The sequence below is a fragment of the Nematostella vectensis genome, chromosome 11, assembly GCF_932526225.1.
Source record: "Nematostella vectensis chromosome 11, jaNemVect1.1, whole genome shotgun sequence".
Classification (NCBI taxonomy): domain Eukaryota; kingdom Metazoa; phylum Cnidaria; class Anthozoa; order Actiniaria; family Edwardsiidae; genus Nematostella; species Nematostella vectensis.
In genome coordinates, this window is record NC_064044.1 from 11,802,193 (window position 1) to 11,824,805 (window position 22,613).

Here is a 22,613-nt window from a genome sequence, read left to right on the forward strand (position 1 = left end):
GATCACGGTTTTCAATTTGTCCTTTTCACGATTCAAGATAAATAAAAAAGGCCGTTCACAAATCACGAAAATAACTCTTACCGCCCCTGTATGTTATAAATATGGATGACAAGCACAAGCGAAGCGATTATCTCGAACGGGTAACCTTTACCTCTTTAACCTTTTGCGACAAACAAAACCAAAATTAAACCTCCAAAAGACCGCCCCTCGTCAAGAACGACGATGACATGAAGAGGAGAGAGGAGGGGGGAAAAAGTTGTGAAGAACTGTGTTTCTACCCGAGTAGAAATTTCAACCAAAGAAAGAAATAAAAGAGCGATTCAGTTTCTCTTCGCAGTTTAAAAAAAACTATTAATAAAAATAAGTTATATCACTTACAAAGCTAATAAGGGATTTGAATCGCAAGACCGGTTTTGACAGACAAGCAAGACAGTTAACCTTCGACCTTCGGCGCTAAGCAAAAAAAGAGCCGACAACATTAAAAATTTAATCTTTCACTTAATTGGTATATATTAGGGTTTTGCAAAACTCTCTGAGCTACTTGAAGGTAAAACACCTCAGATAGAAGACAAGTGTGAAAATGGTAAGTTCTGAAGATTATTTATCTCCCTGTGAGAAACCTTAAAGCCAATCGATCCTAACATGCAGCGCGACGCGTGGTTTCGTAGGCTATGAAACCACATGCATTTGAATTATATCCACTTGAATTGCAGTGGAATTTAACTCATCCTACAATAAAGTCAGTTGGAATAGATGTCTAGGGTATCAAACAATGCTGGGCAACATATTTTTCAAAATGGTGGGAGTTTTAAGAATTAAAAATAAAACAACATTGTCACTCTTCGGATTCATGGTCTTGTCTCATGTCAGGAAGTGCTCAATCATATTCACAGTGAAAATGGATCTTTGTGTTCATCTCCTTCAGGAACACAAAACATTCTGAGGAACCGATCAAGAGTTGCCAGACGCTATGGATTTCATAGCCCGTTTTGTCATCTGGGCAAGCCTAGGTGCTTTTATTGCAGGTTGGTCTGTTCGCCTAACATATGGGTGTCTCGGACATTCGTCTATAAAATCCAAGCCAACGTTCTAGTTGTTTTGAGCCCTAAAACTTTCTTCTTAACATCCTTTTACTGACACCTTTTCATTAGCTCCCGTAAAATAGGCTTGCGAAAATGTATATAAAATAATCACGATTATTTTATACCAACAGACGGTAAAGCCTACAATGCTACGAAATTACGCGTCAATCTTGACCAGACTGAGTCTGCTAGCAAAGGTATCAAATTTTCTTTATATGCTCATCCAGAAATTTTCAGAATCTTCTCCATTATCCTAAAAAGACTGAAATGAGAGCCCTTTTAGTTGTTTTAGCTGAAAACCGTGATACGATCAATACGGGGCAGAAACGCGCAGTCCCAGCTGTCCTTGCGAGCTTAGCCGCCAACAAGGACGTACAGGCCGCCGTGGTTGAGAAAGGTATTGAAGTGGCGGGAAAAATAATCGACAAACAATTGCAGACATGGGATGAGCAAGGAAAGAAAGCGGAGGATTTCCTGAAGAAGAAGGTACCATGCAAACAGGATTGCTTTAAAAAGCAATTTGCCGTGTTTTTTGTTTTAAACAAAGCAAAAATAAAAATTTGTGTATTGGGACCTTTATCAAGGACGACGACGAGATCGAGAAAGATGTGTTCGCGCTTGGCGATCAATTATTATTTAAGTTCAATGGAATAAGCAGAAAATTATAGTCGGAGACAGATAGAAATATACTAAGTACATAATTTCTAAAGTAGCGAACGTGGTTAGAGAAAGTTTGAGTTTTCACGTCGGGGTTTTATTGCTGAAATGTATCAGTCAGAACGCATTTTCACGTGCTGCTATTGAATTCTGAATCAAATCCCATTGTTTTCTGCTGTCGTCGTTCACGTTCCCTGCGTCGTTGCTTATGGTCCATAATGACGTTTACGATACTTCACGTCACTCTATTTTAACGAAAATTTCAAAACATCAAGATTCGCGAAATTTAAGTGACGCGAAATTAAGGTATACCAATTGTTTGCTTAATGGTAGATCAAGCTCGACATCATGCCTGACAAGGGGTGGGAGAGCACGGACATGTTTGTCCCTGCGGGCTACCACATCAATACAGAAGTCGAAGATGACGGCGCCGACAAGGAACTGGAAACGGAGAAGGTTTCTCCAACGCCTTACACCTACCCATCAGGCCTTGGGAGCGTCGTCATGAACGGATGCTGGGGGACTGGGTACACCGAGAACGACCCTTGTTTTAATGCGATGGAGAAAACAACACAGTGCCGGGTAATACGGGAGGGGAAGGGAAGGGAAGGGAAGGGAAGGGAAGGGAAGGGAAGGGAAGGGAAGGGAAGGGAAGGGAAGGGAAGGGAAGGGAAGGGAAGGGAAGGGAAGGGAAGGGAAGGGAAGGGAAGGGAAGGGAAGGGAAGGGAAGGGAAGGGAAGGGAAGGGAAGGGAAGGGTGGAAATAAGAGATATGGAGGAGATGGGAAAGGAGGATTGTAGGGGGGTTAGAAAGGGGTAACGGAAAGGAGATGCAGGTAGAGCAGGGAATGGTTAAAAAATAGTATAGGCAAAAGAAGAGGAGGGAAGAGGAGTGGAGATGGGAGGGGGAGATAAGAGCTAAAGGGTAAGAAGGGCTGGAATGGAATGGATAGATGATAGATAAGGTATAAGGAGTGAAGTTGAGTTAAGAAGAATGGACAGGTGAGGCGAGGAGGGAAATAGGATCTGAGAACATGGGAAGGGGGGGGAGTGGATTAGGGATATGAGGGAAGGAAGGGGTGATGGAGGAAGAAGATGAGAGGATTTGAGCTTTGAATCAGGAGATTTCGATCGATTTGTTTTTCCTTTTTTCTCAGAACATGATCGACGGTGCAGCGTTTATCGGAGTCGGCTTTGATCTGAGAGGAGAGTACAGTCCTGAGTCGAGAAAAATGAGCATAATCCAGAGAAACTGCGGCGGCCATTCCATGTGAGATCCTACCAATTAGTTGCCCTCACCTTGCCGTGAATTGGAATTGCTCTTAATACTATAAGATTGATGTGCAGCAAAGATTTTACATGAATTCACAGGCCCGTACCCAGGATTTTTCTTGGGAGGGTGCGGAATCCGAAAAAGTGGAACTAATTTTACTGTGGGGTGGGGATGGGGTGTGAGTTCTCTGATAAAAATCTGACAACCCCCGAAAGAACAAAAAGATATTTTTTTATGCCTTTGCAGTATCTCCACGGGACGTTTATTGTCGGATTTGGCTACATACCAGAGTGATCTAGCTTATGCTTTATAGTTTTGTCTACAAAAAGCACGTCAATTGAGAAGGCGTCTGCAACCCCTGCACTCCCCTGGGTACGGGCCTGATTCATGAATTACACGAATTCGTCCTCTTTATTTTGCTCCATCATACTGCCTTCTGTTATTTCCCTAAAGCTAAGAAAACACGATAAATTTAAGCAAGCTGACCTGTTGCTTAACCTCTACTACTAAGGTCCCCGTCCCCATATATACGTTTTTATTTGAAAATGCAACCTTTTTGTTTCGTTGTTTTGTGTGTATGTGTTAAATCCGCGTCCACACAAATCATTTTTATTTTGAAGCGGACCGTCAACACGAAAACGAAAAAAAAACAACATACAAATAAATGAATAACATGCTCGGTAAATGCTTCTTGTTTACAATGCGCACTCTGAGGGAATCACGTCATTGCTTACGAAAAATACCGTACGGTTCCAAAAGGGTTTTCACATTCGAATTCGGATTCAAGTCCATTGAGGACCTTTCCCGACTGTCGGACATATAGCCACTGCGTTAAAAAAAATGTGTTTTCAAAAATGGTTAGCCAAAAATTGTATGGCCGTAGCAGCAGTCAATGCCCCCCCCCCCCTTAATATTAAGAAAAGTTATAAGGAAATGACAAGAAGGGGCGTCCTCCCCAAAACCAATATTCTGAGACATGCTTGAGTTTGGATATAACAATGGTACCCATTGTTATGACGGAGTCTAAGCTATTGCGCCACTCCTTATCACGTTCCCAGAGGCACCTTTTTAGATCTCAATTCATCTTCCAATTACTATCTCTAAATTCAATTTTGTTCAGGTATGAAGATTTCCAAGTTCCCGACACAATGAATGTGCACGGAATATACGACACGTCAGCGAGCATGTTGACGTTCGAGTCTCGCACGGAATATCAGCATTACTTGGAAAAAGAGGCGGGTGTTTCAGGGTCGTATTTCGGGTTCTACGGTGGAGTTAAAAAGGCATGGGGCAGCTCAGAAAGCACTTCATCCAACAGCCTTCTTTCGATATTCGACGTCGATGTCGACAGGTATGCATATCAGTCATTCTTGTTTTAAAAACTGACGTTTTTATAACTCACTTGGTCATTCCCTATTAGGCATTACATACCATATTTGGGAGTCCGCTTCAATCATCTTTTCGCTTTTTTATAGCTCTAGGGCTTTGTAAGTCGAGAATTTTAAAAGTAAACTTAAAAGGAATTCGTGTTTACTACGATTTTTCTGGCAGCCATCTTGGAAATGGAGCCTAGTCCTAACGTTTTACAATATCACAGGTCTCCCGCGCGCTCGCCCCAGGCTCTTTTAGACCATTTAGGAAAACGACAGCCATTGATTGATATGCGATATAAATCAAGGGTGGGGCAGGTGGTGGAGCACTGGTGGCGCCAATATTTTCAAAACTTAAGGAAATAAACAGAAGGGGCGTGGCTGTGGCCCCCACCACAATATTTTCTATGTGTTTCTGTATTGTGCCCCCCCCCCAGTCTTAAGTGGCTTTCTAACGGCTATGTAAATATATACATTTAGAGAGAAAATCACCGCTGCTTTTTTTAGAATGATAAATTACACGGGCGTAGATGAATTTAGAAAGCAAATAAACCTCTTTACTCCTTAAACACTAAAATGGTCAAGTCACTAGGGTGGGGGAGATGGAACCAGTTCATGGGGTCTTACATGAAGAACTAACATCAAAGATCAGTACTTCATACAGGGCCGTAAGGGTTATGGAGAGGAGGCGCACATTGCTGTCGATATATCGGCCATGTCTAGTCCCGAAACCGGTTTTACTGGTTTTTACCCCTTGAGGACCCTGACTATACACACACCACAGCTATAATCGTTTATAAAGTATTAATGTAGACGGATTCACACATGAACACGGTCCATTGTTTGGGCCCTACTTCGGTTTGTAAAGACAAATATCGGACCCGACACCAAAAAATCTATTCTCAGCAGCAGAGTTTTAGAAGTCGGGCCGACATCATTGAACATTCTCTAAATCAATCATTAATAAATCAAGTTTTAATAAGGGAGCGGTCATTAATTACTGGGGGGTGGGGGAAAAATTTTGCAAAACCCTGGGCTCAAAAATTTTGTCTCCCCCCCTCAAATCCAAGCCCAAAAATCGTGACCCCCCCTAGACCGGGCACCCAAAAATCTGCACGCCCCACCCCCCCCCCCCCACCACCACCACCACCACTAAAATATAGATCAACTAGCATGGCAATTTTGTCCTATTTAATTGTATGAATCTTCACTTTTCCCTAGTTTAAGAGTGGCACAGAGATAAACAACAAATACCGGTGTTTCTAGGTAACGACTACGTCGTCGACGACATTAACAAAGACATTCTAGGTTTCGCAACATTTTAATGTATTCGTTTTGTTTAACTGATTAAAACGGGCAGCTTTGTCCGTCAACCATGTGAGAGGGATTCTCAAAATTTATATAAAGACAAGATTTGCACCTGAACAATATGGAACTACAATAGTAGGAAACATTGTGAACTGGATAAAATTTACATTTGAACAATCACTCTCTCGCTCAGTATTATATTGAAACCAGACTTAAATTCGGCGCCACCCCTTAAATGACAAAAAATGTGACCCCCTAAATCGGCGCCCAAAAAACACAGCCCCCCCCCTACATATTTGCCCCCCCCCCCCCCAGTAATAAATGACCGCTCCTTAAGCACGTTTTAAGCTTGTTGTGTTTGTACTTCTCGGCTTAGGTACGAGATTTTCAAAGATGAGGTGAAGCCGCAGGACTTGAGCAGAGCATTTCTAAGGGAATTCATGAGCCTGCCTCCTTCATACTTTGACACTAAGGCCCCGATTGCCTACCGTAAGTATATTGTTATTAAAATTTTATTGCTGTTATTATCTTATTCATTGCTGCTATTATTGGGCTCGTAATCCAGCCAAAAATAGGGTGAATGTATGAAACATTAGTCACTTTTGGGCTCCCTCCTGTTAAAAATCCTGGCTACGCCGCTGTAATCGTAATTGAATGATGATGATGATCAGGGGCGTAGCCAGGGAGTGGCCTAGGGGGCCCGGGTCCCCCCTTCAAGCAGCCAAAAATACAGTAAAAGTATGAGACATTATCTAAAATACAGGAGAAAATGCCTTGAAAGGGCCTTTTGGGCCCCCTGATGATATATGATGAATCGGTTTATTAGCCACATTTGCACTCTAAAACTGGGATTGCAGTGGCGGCCAATTCACAAAACAAATTTACAGGTTACAGTAGTGCAAAGCGTTTAGTGTGTGGTACAAAGTCTCTGGGCCCTCGTGTTTCCTGGACGAATGCCATAGCAATGGCTAACAATCTTTGTTGTTTCTAAAATAATACTATCAATTATCATAATAAATCTAGCAGGCAAAGGGGTAATCAATGTTGCCGTTGTTTTTTTCTTTTTTTTTTAGAGGATTTCGTTCTTCGTTGGGGAACGCACTACATCAAGTCGGCAAGATTTGGAGGCCAGTTAGAGCTGCGGAAGACGGTGCAACGCACCTCTTCACAAACCAAAGAACAGGTAAAATATATTATTATTATATTTTTATTATATTTATTATTATATATTTGTATACATATCTAAAAAAGGTCAATAAGAAAAATTATGATGATAATTTAATGAAAACGATGAATACATTCATTTTAAAACGATGGAAATTACAGCATTACTTATGTGATCACGCCGAAGGAACACTGTTTAACCCCCGCACATTAATAACAAATTGTTACTTTCTGACTGCCTAAATGTATATACAAACCTGACCAATAGAACAACATCATTGGCTCTTGGCTTCTTGTTCTTGGTACGACGTGTATCGGTCTGGGCGCCAGGTCATAGTAGGCTTTTTATGCCGCATAGCTCCGCTTTGTTTCGAATACCTCCCCAGGGTACGCGCTTTTCTATTGTAAACCAATCGAACTTGTTGGTGATTTCTGTGGCTCCTTTAATTTTACCAGCTGGTCGAATAGTGTGGACCGGAAAGAACATTAAACTGTGATGGCGTATGTGACTGGCGGAAGGATTATTTAGTTAGCCTTCTTAGTTATCAGGAAGACTTAAGTCAATCTTGAAGGAATTTGCTCCCTTGTTCAATAATTGATAAGGTGTTCATCGCAAGATGGTATTATTTCATCTTGTTCTCTATCTGCAGCTAATGAAGTAATCTGGATTGAGTCACTTTTGATTATGTTGTCGCCAATGGTGATGGTTTACGGTTGAAGGTGTCTTTGAGCGATAGTGGTTGAGCGGGAAGGTAAAAAGGAAGATGGTGAACCAGGAAGGTGAATAACAAAGATGGAGGACCAGAAAAGTGAATATGGAAAATGGTGGACCAGAAAGGTTAATATGGAAGATGAAGGGCCATGAAGGTGAATATGGAAGATGGTGGACCAGGAAGGTGAATAAGGAAGATGGTGGACCAGGAAGGTGAATAAGGGAGAAGGAATAGTGAATATGGAAGATGAATGGCCATGAAGGTGTATAAGGAAGATGGTAGACCAGAAAGGGGAATAAGAAAGATGGAAAGGTGAATAAGGAAGATAGAGGACCATGAAGGCGAATAAGGGAGATGGTGGATCAGGAAGGTGAATATGGAAGATGAAGGACCAGAAAGGGGAATAGGGAAGATAGAAAGGTGAATAAGAAAGATATATAAAGGACCAGGAAGGTGAATAAGGGAGATGGAAAGGTGAATAAGGAAGATAGAAAGGTGAATAAGGAGGATAGAGGACCAGGAAGGTGAATAAGGGAGATGGAAAGGGGAATAAGGAAGATGGAGGACCAGAAAAGTGAATATGGAAGATGGAGTACCAGAAAGGTGAATATGGGAAGATGGATGGCCATGAAGGTGAATATGGAAGATGGAGGACCAGAAAGGGCAAGATGGAAGATGGAAAGTTGAATAAGGAAGATGGTGGACCAGGAAGGTGAATAAGGGAGATGGATACGTGAATAAGGCAGATGGTGGATCCGGAAAATGAATAATGAAGATGGTGGATCAGGAAGGTGAATATGGAAGACGGAGGACCAGAAAGGGGAATAAGGAAGATGGATAGGTGAATAAGGAAGATGAAGGACCAGGAAGGTGAATATGGAAGATGGTGGACCAGGAAGGTGAATATGGAAGATGGAGGACCAGAAAGGGGAATAAGGAAGGTCGGGTGAATAAGGAAGATGGAGGACCAGGAAGGTGAATAAGGAAGATGGTAGACCAGAAAGGGGAATAAGGAAGATGGATAGGTGAATAAGGAAGATAGAGGACCAAGAAGGTGAATAAGGAAGATGGTGGACCAGGAAGGTGAATAAGGAAGATGGTGGACCAGGAAGGTGAACCCTTCTAGGAGAGCTATCTAGAGAGCCTTTGGTCTTTCTTTCGTTCGTCCATTTATGCCTCAGAAACAAACAAACAAACAGGCGTAAACAATCAGAAAAAAAGCTTTACTAGCGGGTATGTCTAAATTAAAATGTGTTCTATATTAGGTGTCTGAGATGTTAGAAGCAGAATACAGAAGTCTTTTTTGGAGTGCTGGAGCAAAGTACAGTACAAATGAAGGCACAACCAACAGACAAGAGAACAAGTTCACATCTTCCTCTATCGTGGTGCAGGGAGGGAGTCAAGAAATCGCGTCTATTCTGTCTGACGAGTACGCGCCAACATTTAAGAATGAGTTCAAGGTAAACCATAAAAAATATATAGCTTTCGCAACATACTACATAACATGGAAACAGTTTGCAGGTACTACACCGGAACAGGCCCGTACCCACAGGCCCGTACCCACCCACCCAAAAAAAGGGGTTTTTGTATGCCTTTGCAGTATCTCCACGGGACGTTTATTGTCGGATTTGGCTAAATACCAGAGTGATCTAGCTTATACTTTATAGTTTTGTCTACAAATAGCACGTCTATTGAGAACCGAAAGTAGATCTTCGGCCGTTGTGTGTGTGTGGGGGGGGGAATGCGTTCGCACCCCGTGCAACCCCCCCCCCCCCCCTGGGTACGGGCCTGCCGGAAGCATAACGAGAGCAGTCCCCCTCCCCTCTTTCCAACATTTGTAAATCTTCGCACTTACCGTATTTTCGCAATGGAAATTTACCGTGAAAAGCCATAAGGGTCTGTTGCTCATTTCGGATGTTCCAAATCTTGAAAGGCGTGGCTTCAAAGCATCAACGATTACCCCAAGGCCTTCAAGTTCCACCTAAGCCCTATTACAGACCTGGTGGACTTCCGAGGGAACGATCTTTTCCCAGACGAGGAAGTAACTTGGGGCTGTGAGGCGAAAGCTTCAGAGCTTCAGACCGACCCCAAAAATAACAGAAAGTATTTCACATACGATGGCGAGGGTGGAGTGGAGAAGAGGCAGTACTGTGACATGACGAGCCGAGCGGAAGTGGATGCACAGCTCAGACAGAGACGGGAGAGCTTGAAGAGAGCCATTGAAGTCTACATGGAGGAGGTAATGCGATGAGGAATTGATGAAAATGATGATAATAATGATGATGATGATGATGATGATGATGATGATGATGATGATGGTGTTGTTAGTGGACGATGATGATGATGATGATGATGATGATGATGATGATGATAATGATAATGATAATAATAATTTTATGGTGGTGGTGATAATAAAGATAATAATGGTAATGATGATAATTACACGATTTTATGCTGCGTCATCGCATGAACTTCATCATGTAATAAAAGTGACCAATTCCACCAATCAGAGCGCCTGTACTATCTCAATTCTTTTATGAAATGTTACGATGATGATTACAATGATCATCATGATGTTGTACTCGTCTATCCAGGGTCCCATCTCGATTAGCGAGGTAAGCATCCAGGCTGGAAAGCGTGGTTGCCAAACATCGCGCCAGGAGAGTACCCAAACCCCTCCCACATGGATTGCGTTCACTACCTCATCTAGCAGGGTTGTTGTCTCTTTCGACATGAGAGAGGATTTGGTGGCTAAGCCCGAGACTAAGGCAGTAAATATATCTAAAGACATGATCCGCTTGCTGAAGTTTAGGTAGGTGACATACTCAGAACAAATCGATATATCTGAAGTTTTACAGGCAGTGGAAACATAAGAAAGAACCGCAGAAAAACGAGATTCTGGATGGCGTATGAAACTATCCCTATTCCTAAGGAACGTTGTAGCTGTAGAGTTCTGCGTTTTTCCAAAAACTCAAAATCTTTTTTCTCCTTTTTGCAATTCGTGTCTGTCAATAAAAATTGAAATGGCTTGATTGACTACGCACATTCGCGAATACTACGAATTCAAGATAATTCTCGCCTTACCTTAACACCAAAAGCTCATGCTTTTGGTCCCCTTGTATCTATCTTTCAAAGACTGGAACATATTATCTTATTCCCTTAAAGCGACAACAAATGGTACACAAGCGAGGATGATGGGGTCTTTCATGCTTATGATGGATATGATAATGGTGATAGCGCGACCCTATCAAACAAGAAAGTGTCCATATTTGGACTGATACTGACATATGATGAAAGTAAAGGCACCTTGACTCTCGCAAATAGAGATTTTGAAGAAGCCCAGGGATACTTCGCGGTACCAGAAAAGCTGAAGGGCACAGTCGTTGCTAAGGTATGTCACGGTAACGGTGAGTTACTCTCACACGTCACTTTACCAAACCCCTACTTTTGACATGACAAGCATGTTATCCGCCCCTAACTCGACCTCACCGCTAACTTTGACCGTTCGTAACTTCTAAGTCAATCAATAGTCTTTATTTTCAAAGGGCAAGCATTTTAAACTTTTAAAAGGTTTTTAGCAAAATAAAACCCTCTAAATAATACATAAGAACACTGCTTGTCTACTTGTGACGAGCCATCGATGCACAAGTGAGTCGTCAAAGGCATCAAACACATAGGTGACACAAAGATGATAGACACAAATGTATATATTACCTACCTCACCTAAACTTATCCTACCACTGACACTACCTTACATCTACCGCCTAAATTACCTTAGCTCTTACGATGACATTACCTTACCTCTACCACTGACATTACTTTACCTCTACCACTGACATAACCTTACCTATACCATTGACATTACCTTACCTCTACCATTGACATAACCTTACCTCTACCACTGACATTACCTTATTTCTACCACTGACATTACCTTACCTCTACCACTAACATTACCTTACCTCTACCACTGACATAACCTTACCTTTACCACTGACATTACCTTACCTCTACCACTGACATTACCTTACCTTTACCACTGACATTACCTTACCTCTACCACTGACATAACCTTACCTTTACCACTGACATTACCTTATTTCTACCACTGACATTACCTTACCTCTACCACTGACATTACCTTACCTCTACCACTGACATTACCTTACCTCTACCACTGACATAACCTTACCTTTACCACTGACATTACCTTACCTTTACCACTGACATAACCTTACCTCTACCACTGACATTACCTTACCTTTACCACTGACATTACCTTACCTTTACCACTGACATTACCTTACCTCTACCACTGACAATACCTTACCTCTACCACTGACATTACCTTACCTCTACCACTGACATTACCTTACCTCTACCACTGACATTACCTTACCTCTACCACTGACATAACCTTACCTCTACCACTGACATTACCTTACCTCTACCATTGACATCACCTTACCTCTACCACTGACATTACCTTACCTCTACCACTGACATTACCTTACCTCTACCACTGACATTACCTTACCTTTACCATTGACATCACCTTACCTCTACCACTGACATTACCTTACCTCTACCACTGACATTACCTTACCTTTACCACTGACATTACCTTACCTCTACCACTGACAATACCTTACCTCTACCACTGACATTACCTTACCTCTACCACTGACATTACCTTACCTCTACCACTGACATTACCTTACCTCTACCACTGACATAACCTTACTTCTACCACTGACATTACCTTACCTCTACCATTGACATCACCTTACCTCTACCACTGACATTACCTTACCTCTACCACTGACATTACCTTACCTTTACCACTGACATTACCTTACCTCTACCACTGACATTACCTTACCTCTACCATTGACATTACCTTACCTCTACCACTGACATTACCTTACCTCTACCACTGACATTACCTTACCTCTACCACTGACATTACCTTACCTCTACCACTGACATTACCTTACCTCTACCACTGACATTACCTTACCTCTACCACTGACATAACCTTACCTCTACCACTGACATTACCTTACCTCTACCATTGACATCACCTTACCTCTACCACTGACATTACCTTACCTCTACCACTGACATTACCTTACCTCTACCACTGACATTACCTTACCTTTACCATTGACATCACCTTACCTCTACCACTGACATTACCTTACCTCTACCACTGACATTACCTTACCTTTACCACTGACATTACCTTACCTCTACCACTGACAATACCTTACCTCTACCACTGACATTACCTTACCTCTACCACTGACATTACCTTACCTCTACCACTGACATTACCTTACCTCTACCACTGACATAACCTTACTTCTACCACTGACATTACCTTACCTCTACCATTGACATCACCTTACCTCTACCACTGACATTACCTTACCTCTACCACTGACATTACCTTACCTTTAAAACTGACATTACCTTACCTCTACCACTGACATTACCTTACCTCTACCATTGACATTACCTTACCTCTACCACTGACATAACCTTACCTCTACCACTGACATTGCCTTACCTTTACCACTGACATTACCTTACCTCTACTACTGACATTACCTTACCTTTACCACTGACATTACCTTACCTCTACCACTGACATTACCTTACCTCTACCACTGACATTACCTTACCTCTACCATTGACATTACCTTACCTCTACCACTGACATTACCTTACCTCTACCACTGACATTGCCTTACCTTTACCACTGACATTACCTTACCTCTACTACTGACATTACCTTACCTTTACCACTGACATTACCTTACCTCTACCACTGACATTACCTTACCTCTACCACTGACATTACCTTACCTCTACCACTGACATTACCTTACCTTTACCACTGACATTACCTTACCTCTACCACTGACATCACCTTACCTTTACCACTGACATTACCTTACCTCTACCACTGACATTACCTTACCTCTACCATTGACATTACCTTACCTCTACCACTGACATTACCTTACCTCTACCACTGACATTACCTTACCTCTACCACTGACATTACCTTACCTCTACCATTGACATTACCTTACCTCTACCACTGACATAACCTTACCTCTACCACTGACATTGCCTTACCTTTACCACTGACATTACCTTAGCTCTACCACTGACATTACCTTACCTCTACCATTGACATCACCTTACCTCTACCACTGACATTACCTTACCTCTACCACTGACATTTCCTTACCTATACCACTGACATTACCTTATTTCTACCACTGACATAACCTTACCTCTACCACTGACATTACTTTACCTCTACCACTGACATAACCTTACCTCTACCACTGACATTGCCTTATTTCTACCACTGACATAACCTTACCTCTACCACTGACATTACCTTACCTCTACCACTGACATTACCTTAGCTTTACCACTGACATTACCTTACCTCTACCACTGACATTACCTTACCTTTACCACTGACATTACCTTACCTTTACCACTGAAATTACCTTACCTCTACCACTGACATTACCTTACCTCTACCACTGACATTTCCTTACCTATACCCCTGACATTACCTTATTTCTACCACTGACATTACCTTATTTCTACCACTGACATTACCTTACCTCTACCACTGACATTACCTTACCTCTACCACTGACATTACCTTACCTCTACCACTGACATTACCTTATTTCTACCACTGACATTACCTTACATCTACCACTGACATAACCTTACCTCTACCACTGACATTACCTTACCTCTACCACTGACATTACTTTACCTCTACCACTGACATAACCTTGCCTATACCATTGACATTACCTTATTTCTACCACTGACATAACCTTACCTATACCATTGACATTACCTTATTTCTACCACTGACATAACCTTACCTCTACCACTGACATTATTCTACCACTGACATAACCTTACCTTCACCATTTACATTACCTTACCTCTACCACTGACATAACCTTACCTTTACCACTGACATTACCTTGCCTCTACCATTGAAATTAATTCGCAAATCGTGTTTTCCCCTCATCTTACCTTACCTCTTCCCCACCTCAACAATTCCCATTTCCCTCTCTCTGACCTAGCCTTACCTCCGCAGATCGACTGGACTCCCGAGGATCGGTTCAAAAAGAGTATTGAAAACTCAATTGGGAACTTGCCTTGTAACGTTGACTGGTCCAATGCGATGCGTTTTGATCCAAGGAATGAATTTGGTGGAAAATGTCTCCACTTCACCGCATCCACTGCCGGGTCTATTTTCGTCGTCTTTTCAGCGATACCAAAAAATCCAAAAACGTGGTACTACGTTGAGATATCGCCATACGGAGTAGGCATCTACAAGGTATTGATTTGCGGCGCAATAAGACAACCATTTTCGCCAAAATATAAACACAAACGTGCATGGAGTCTAATTTCATTAAGGTTTTTTTGTCAAATACATCGTACAATAACGCAGTAGCCTTTTTTTTATTTTATTTTTAAATCGCCTGGTAAAATATTCAGAGTTTTAATAATAACAATAACACCATTTACTATCAAATTTTATTGTACTGGACAAAGTTGAAACGTTCGCTGTTGCAGGCTCAAAAGCTACGAGTAGTCTCATTGAATAATAATGCAGTTGGTCTCGGAGATAAAAAGCTGTACCAGTCATACTTCGTTTGCCTGAAAGAATCCGAAGAGAGCACCTTGGTTGAGTACGGGAAGACTAAGAGCAGCTCTAGGACTGGAGATGTGTTCCTTACAATGATAGATACCAAAGAAGATGACAACGAACCACTAAAAGTCCGATTCTACGCATTTGGTAATGATGACAACGACTTACAGGTAAGAACCATGGGAGGGTACTGGGTGTATGAATAAGATTTTGGGTATGTTGCTTAAGATATATGATATAGGATATGGTGCATGGCATAGGTCATAAGTTATTACGCATAGAGTGATATATGGTATAGGGATAGCTTATAACAGTATAAGTTATAGTATAGGTATATGGCATAGGGCATTTGGTATATGGAAAAGGTATATAAGAACACGTCGTATGGTAAAGGAGATATGGATAGGTAAAGGTAAACTTTAAACGAACGTTCGTTTAAAATTTCAAATCGTGAATCTTGAATCTTGAAAAAGGTGCTTTTATACGGCCAAAGAACACACAAAAAGTAAACATAAACACAAAGACTACACACGTCTTTTCAGCAAGTTTTTTTTACAAATTTTGTTTTTCGCCCTATGTTTACCGTAAAATCAATAGGAAACCTTTAACAAAACGATATTCTCTTTTTTCGCATATAATTCTCTGCTATAAATTATTCTTCGCTTCTTTGTTGGTAGCATTGAAATAGAAAACACTTCGCCAATATTTTGTGGTATTGCCGTTTTGTGGTATCGTCCGTTTTAAGGAAAATACGTTGTTTTAGATTTTCCCGCCAAAACTTGGAATTATTCACTCTCCTTTCGCGCGGCTAGGAAAATTTTCAAAGATCTGTGGAAAATCCAAATTTCAATCAAATTCAATTCCCTTTACAGAATTTAAAAGATTATCTATGCTTTCTTTTGACTAGATTTATTTAAGTGAAAGGTTTTAAGAACTTTATAGAAAAGCTAATAGCTTCAGCGAGACTGACCGAGGCCGAGTCCGCCATTTTCCGAACATGCGCTGTTGAACATGCGAACATTGCTGGATGTTAATGCGCTAAATAAATTTTCTATGTCTCAGATCACGAATGCAAACATTCAAGACCGAACTCTCACACAAACGAACTGCATGGGAAGCACAAAACACGATTCAAGCATACCCTATTGCATCCAAGATTGTCATCCTTTCTGTGATCCTCTCGCTGGTAAGTTCACAAAACTTTTTTTTAGGTTTTTTTACTTGCTCATTTCTTCTGATTGTTTATGTTGTAAGGAGAAAAGAGGAGGCCAGCCCGCGGCTAATGAGTGTAATCGCTACCGTGTAAAGCTGGAGTCAGGCGATTACAGTAGAGAATGTCCGGCTGGCTCTCATCCGGATAAAAACCGTGTTTGTAGAGGTAAATTCACAGTAATAAGGTCAATAAGTGACCTTATCTCCGATGATTTTTTTGAAAACGCGAAAGATATTTCAGAATTGTAAGAGATCTGTCAATTGTAATTTTTTTCGAAGATGTAACTGATAATTTACAACGGATGCCCTGTTTAATTGTGCGGACTCTAATAGATATTTTGTCTCCCGCCGAAAGAAAACTGATGCGAATTCCGCTTTAAAAGGCATTTCCCTTCCTGATACTAATATCTTATACCTGTTTTGTGCTTTTCTTTATGGATGGTGTTTTTATCTCTTTCATAACTCTACCCAACCTAAATCCACATTCCTTCCTTTGTTTTCTTCATGGTCTTCCTTACTCTGTCTTGTCTTTCAGCAAGTTACGAACTGCAGTATAAACGTGGCCGTCATTCGGAAACAGAAATCGCTGGTATGATGCTTACAAAGAGAGCGACACTGTTCACAATCTATAGGCAAAAGAGTGTACCGGAGAAGGGTTTGATGTTGTGAGATGATGCGGCAAAGAAAGGCTCCAATTCAAGCATTTTTTTCTTAGCGAGAGATCGAGCTTGCATAGGCGCCAAGCGTCTTCCACAGAAACCCAAAAATATTTCTCACAGCTAAAAGCACAATTGACGTCCAGAGCTTCGTAGGTCTAACACACAATCACAAATCGGTAAAAAGTAAGTTTCCTAAAATATAATATGCAGAAAACAGGGGACAGAACATTGAGATGGTGCGCAAAAAAAAGAATTCGTTCGAGCACGCGGTTTCAAAGCTAAAAAAAGGAAAAAAAAACAGAAAGACATAAAAAAAACCCTGAGTTTCGGAAGATGAGATGAACCCGAACATGCAATGCAATGCAACACCTGAGAGAGCGCCGAAAAGCACAGAGGTCTAGAAAGCAGACAAGAGATACATACTTACATAAGCTTACTAAATCCACAACAACTCAACAACGCAGAGCTAGGGGGTGACTCCGATAAAAACAGACGGCAAAATCAATTTTAACCCTGAGGGATATCACTTTGGGTAGGGTCAACAGAAATTATTACCACTAAAGACAATTTGAGTGTGTTCAACAGAAATTCTTACCCCCAAGAGATAGGAAATTGGATGTGATCAAAGGAGGTTTTTTTTCAATATTTATCCATCCATATTTAAAACCTGTTTTATTACCACCAATCTGAGGCCTAGCCCACCCTTTGTCCGGGCGTCCGTCTTGAGCCCTATCCGTCTCTTTGTCTGTACGTCTAAGCGGCCCCATTATTTATGCTTATTTGAACGACTTTATTTCACAAAGAATTATACAATTTTCAGATGTGAATCTGCTGAGTGACTTCACAATGTGCTTATGGGTGAGAATACGACAGGCACCAGGTCCCACCTCGTACGAGCTAGTATTGTATGGGGAAAATAATATCGTTATGAGAGCCAGAATTGTCAACAATAAAGTGCGATGGGAAGCCTTTGCTTTTTCAGGATGGTAAGCTCAACATAAGAACAGCATGATATTTAGTGCCACACGTGGGGTCCCATAGGTTGGAGCTCCATAGGTTGGAGCTCCATAGGTTAGGATTCCATAGGTTTGGGTTCCATAGATAGGGTAACATACATAGGGATCCATACGTGGGGATCCATACGTGGGGTTCCATAGGTTGGGGTTCCATAGATGGGGTTCCATAGATTGGGTTCCATAGGTTAAGGCTCCATAGGTTGGGGTTCAATAGTTTGGGGTTCTATACGTGGGGTTACAAAGGTTGAGTTTCCATACGTGGGGTTCCATAAGTTAGGGATCCATACGTGGGGTTCCATAAGTTGGGGATCCATACGTGGGGTTCCATAGGTTGGGGTTCCATAGATGGGGTTCCATACGTGAGGTTCCATAGGTTGGGGCCCTATGGGTTAAGGTCCCATAGGTTGGGGTTCCATACGTGGGGTTCCATAGGTTGGGGTTCCAAACGTGGGGTTCCATAAGTTCGGGATTCATACGTGGGGTTCCATAGGTTCGGGTTCCATAGGTTGGGGTTCCATAGATAGGGTTCCATATGTGAGGTTCCATAGGTTGGGGTTCCATACGTTGGGGTTCCATACATGGGGTTCCATAGATGGGGTCCCATAGGTTGGGGTTCCATACGTGGGGTTCCATAGGTTGGGGTTCCAAACGTAGGGTTCCATAAGTTGGGGATTCATACGTGGGGTTCCATAGGTTCGGGTTCCATAGGTTGGGGTTCCATAGATAGGGTTCTATATTTGAGGTTCCATACGTTGGGGTTCCCTACGTTGGGGTTCCATAGATGGGGTTCCATAGGTTGGGGTTCCATAGGTTGGGGTTCCATACGTGGGGTTCCATAGATGGGGTTCCATAGATTGGGTTCCATAGGTAAAGGCTCCATAGGTTGGGGTTCAATAGTTTGGGGTCCTACACGTGGGGTTACAAAGGTTGGGGATCCTCCATACACGGGGTTCCATAGGAGAGGTTCCAAACGTTGGTTTCCATAGTTTGGGGTTCCGTAGGTTAGGGTTCCATAGATTGGGGATCCATACGTTGGGTTCCATAGGTTGGGGATCCATACGTGGGGTTCCAAAGGTTAGGGTTCCATAGATTGGGGATCCATACGTTGGGTTCCATAGATTGGGGATCCATACGTTGGGTTCCATAGATTGGGGATCCATACGTTGGGTTCCATAGATTGGGGATCCATACGTTGAGTTCAATAGGTTGGGGATCCATACGTGGGGTTCTATAGGTTGGGGATCCATACGTGGGGTTCCATAGGTTGGGGATCCATACGTGGGGTTACATAGGTTGGGGCCCTATGGGTTAAGGTCCCATAGGTTGGGGTTTCATACGTTGGGTTCCATAGGTTGGGGATCCATACATGGGGTTCCATAGGTTGGGGATCTATACGTGGGGTTCCATAGGTTGGGGATCCATACGTGGGGATCCATACGTGGGGATCCATAGGTTGGGGTTCCATAGGTTGGAGTTCAATAGATGGGGTTCCATAGGTTGGGGATCCATACGTGGGGTTCCATAGGTTGGGGATCCATACGTGGGGTTCCATAGGTTAGGGTTCCATAGATTGGGAATCCATACGTGGGGTTCCATAGGTTGGGGATCCATACGTGGGGTTCCATAGGTTGGGGATTCATACGTGGGGTTCCATAGATTGGGATTCCATACGTGGGGTTCCATAGTTAAGGGTTCCATAGGTTGGGGATCCATACGTGGGGTTCCATAGATTGGGGATCCATACATGGCGTTCCATAGGTTGGGGATCCATACGTGGGGTTCCATAGGTTGGGGATCCATACGTGGGGTTCCATAGGTTGGGGATCCATACATGGCGTTCCATATATTGGGGATCTATACGAGGGGTTCCATAGGTTGGGGATCCATACGTGGGGTTCCATAGGTTGGGGATCTATACGTGGGGTTCCATAGGTTGGGGATTCATACGTGGGGTTCCATAGGTTGGGGATCCATACGTGGGGTTCCATAGGTTGGGGATCCATACGTGGGGTCCATAGGTTAGGGTTCCATAGATTGGGGATCCATACGTGGGGTTCCATAGGTTGGGGATCCATACGTGGGGTTCCATAGGTTGGGGATCCATACGTGGGGTCCCATAGGTTAGGGTTCCATAGATTGGGGATCCATACGTGGGGTTCCATAGGTTGAGTATCCATACGTGGGGTTCCATAGGTTGGGGATCTATACGTGGGGTTCCATAGGTTGGGGATTCATACGTGGGGTTCCACAGGTTGGGGATCCATACGTGGGGTTCCATAGGTTAGGGTTCCATAGATTGGGGATCCATACGTGGGGTTCCATAGGTTGGGGATCCATACGTGGGGTTCCATAGGTTAGGGTTCCATAGATTGGGAATCCATACGTGGGGTTCCATAGGTTGGGGATCCATACGTGGGGTTCCATAGGTTGGGGATTCATACGTGGGGTTCCATAGATTGGGATTCCATACGTGGGGTTCCATAGTTAAGGGTTCCATAGGTTGGTTATTCATACCTGGGGTTCCATAGATTGGGGATCCATACGTGGGGTTCCATAGGTTGGGGATCCATACGTGGGGTTCCATAGGTTGGGGTTCCATACGTGGGGTTCCATAGGTTGGGGATCCATACGTGGGGTTCCATAGGTTGGGGATCCATACGTGGGGTTCCATAGATTTGGGATCCATTAGTGGGGTTCCATAGGTTGGGGATCCATACGTTGGGTTCAATAGGTTAGGATTCCATAGGTGGATGTTCCTTACTTCGATGTCATAGGTGGGGTTCCATATTTGGGGTTTCAAACATGGGGTTCCATACTTGGCGTTTCATACGTCGGGTTCCTTATTTTTGGGCTGCATGGATTACAGGAAACGCTCCGGTGTAATTAAGCTTTTTGTTATTATAGGTCATTAGGACCCGAGTTCCCTAGGGATGATCAATGGCGTCTCTTTTGCCTTATCGGAGACTCCAGTAGACAGCAGATGTCCGTGCTGATCGATAACCAAAGGTCTAATTTCGCCACCTTCCCTCCTTCACAAGAAATCATCGAAAAAGAACCTAGAAAGCTAAGACTGCTAAGGCCGTACCCCGATTTCCCAGGCGCGATTTCTGACTTGAACGTCTGGGACAGGGTTTTGAGTCCTGAGGAACTTCATGCAGTTCAGAGTTCCTGTGGTGGCTTGGCCGGAAATTTGGTGAACTGGTACGAGATCGAACGAAAGCTCGAACAGAGAAGAAACGATTTTGAAATAACAAAGCCATCGACCTGTAAGCCCCAATCCGCGCCAGAAGGGACGACTCGTGACTATCCAGTCATAGCGAAGTACCAGCCTTGGACACAATCACGACATCGAGGTCACCCGCAAACGAGAAACAGCGAAAAGACACGTTATAATTCCAGTGCTAAACCACATGACCGCGGGGATAATCAGTCACCTGCTCAAGACAAATCTGAAAGGCAAGTTTTGGTGAAGCTGAAGTAAAATCACGTGGCAAGAGCATGCTAGGCTAAACAGCGTTCATTCTGACTGAATAGTATCGAGCATTCAAAACGCAAATAAAAACTGGTTAAAAACCGATAGCTTGTTTTTGGTCCGTTTTTATATATTTTTTTTACTAATACTAATGTGCTTAATTGATGATGAAGATGCTACTGAGTGGGCTCTGATTGAAGACTTTATTTTCTACATGCGCTTACACATTGGGGTGGTGGGGGTGCAGGGTGCGCGCGCATCCCCCTTTGCGCCCAAAATATGTTTTATTTCTTATTAAGTAATTTTCAAATATACCATACTCTATTTTATATAATACAGTACAATAAAATTTATTTCATTTCACCATATTCTTTAGTACATTGCTTTGGCTGAAAGTGAATAATAAAATCATAGACCCCAGCAACATTAACCCCTTCGTTTCATTTCTTAATTTAAAGCAAGAGAAAATATACCTTGCCGCCTCCTTTGTTATTTTCTCCGGAGGATGAAATATCAGAGAGAAAATCTGTCTTTCCAATTTTTTTTGCGAAATTAAATCCCCAGGATCTACTAAGTATTTCGAAAAAGGGTATTCTTAACTGCGCATATTTACTGCCCTGCACGACAAAGTGGAACTCGTCCTCTACAATGTCCGGAAAGAATTGTAATGTCCGTTCATGAACTTGTTTATAAGGTCTGTGATACCTCCTGGTGGCTGCTAATACACAATTTGGTGAGGCCCCTTCGGTTTTAGTTCATAAGCTATCCTTATGGATAACCTATGACTGCACCCCTCACCCCCCCCCCCCCCCCCCCCAAGTTACCATATTTGGTCACTGTGTTTGTTAAAACGAATCATAATAAAAAAAGTAATCAGGGAAGTGAATCAAGTAGCGCGCAAATGTTAAAATGATAAAAAAAACATGGGGTGAAAAAGGAAGTGCACCAAGCAGCGGGCTTCCTGTGAAAAAGAGGCTCGG

At 42.6% G+C, this 22,613-nt stretch overlaps 1 protein-coding gene across 1 annotated transcript; it reads left to right on the top strand.

Annotated features, from left to right (window-relative positions):
• The first annotated feature begins 461 nt into the window (after nt 1-461).
• On the top strand, nt 462-21,738 carry LOC5514690. The gene is made up of 20 exons (XM_032384348.2): nt 462-583; nt 926-1,025; nt 1,214-1,279; nt 1,366-1,568; nt 2,073-2,321; nt 2,896-3,008; nt 4,132-4,362; nt 6,066-6,178; nt 6,763-6,872; nt 8,832-9,026; nt 9,500-9,805; nt 10,161-10,378; nt 10,732-10,957; nt 14,717-14,959; nt 15,199-15,444; nt 16,337-16,460; nt 16,521-16,652; nt 17,022-17,075; nt 17,966-18,131; nt 21,066-21,738. Exons 2-20 carry the CDS (start codon nt 971-973, stop codon nt 21,640-21,642), a joined length of 3,627 nt encoding a protein of 1,208 aa, XP_032240239.2. The 5' UTR covers nt 462-583; nt 926-970; the 3' UTR covers nt 21,643-21,738.
• Nucleotides 21,739-22,613: the final 875 nt, after the last annotated feature.

Coding starts and splice junctions, on each gene's coding strand:
- LOC5514690 (XM_032384348.2), top strand. CDS start 971: ATGGATTTCATAGCCCGTTTTGTCATCTGGGCAAGCCTAGGTGCTTTT. Junction 2,322..2,895: donor AGAAAACAACACAGTGCCGG/GTAATACGGGAG, acceptor CTTTTTTCTCAG/AACATGATCGACGGTGCAGC. Junction 16,653..17,021: donor TAAAAACCGTGTTTGTAGAG/GTAAATTCACAG, acceptor CTTGTCTTTCAG/CAAGTTACGAACTGCAGTAT.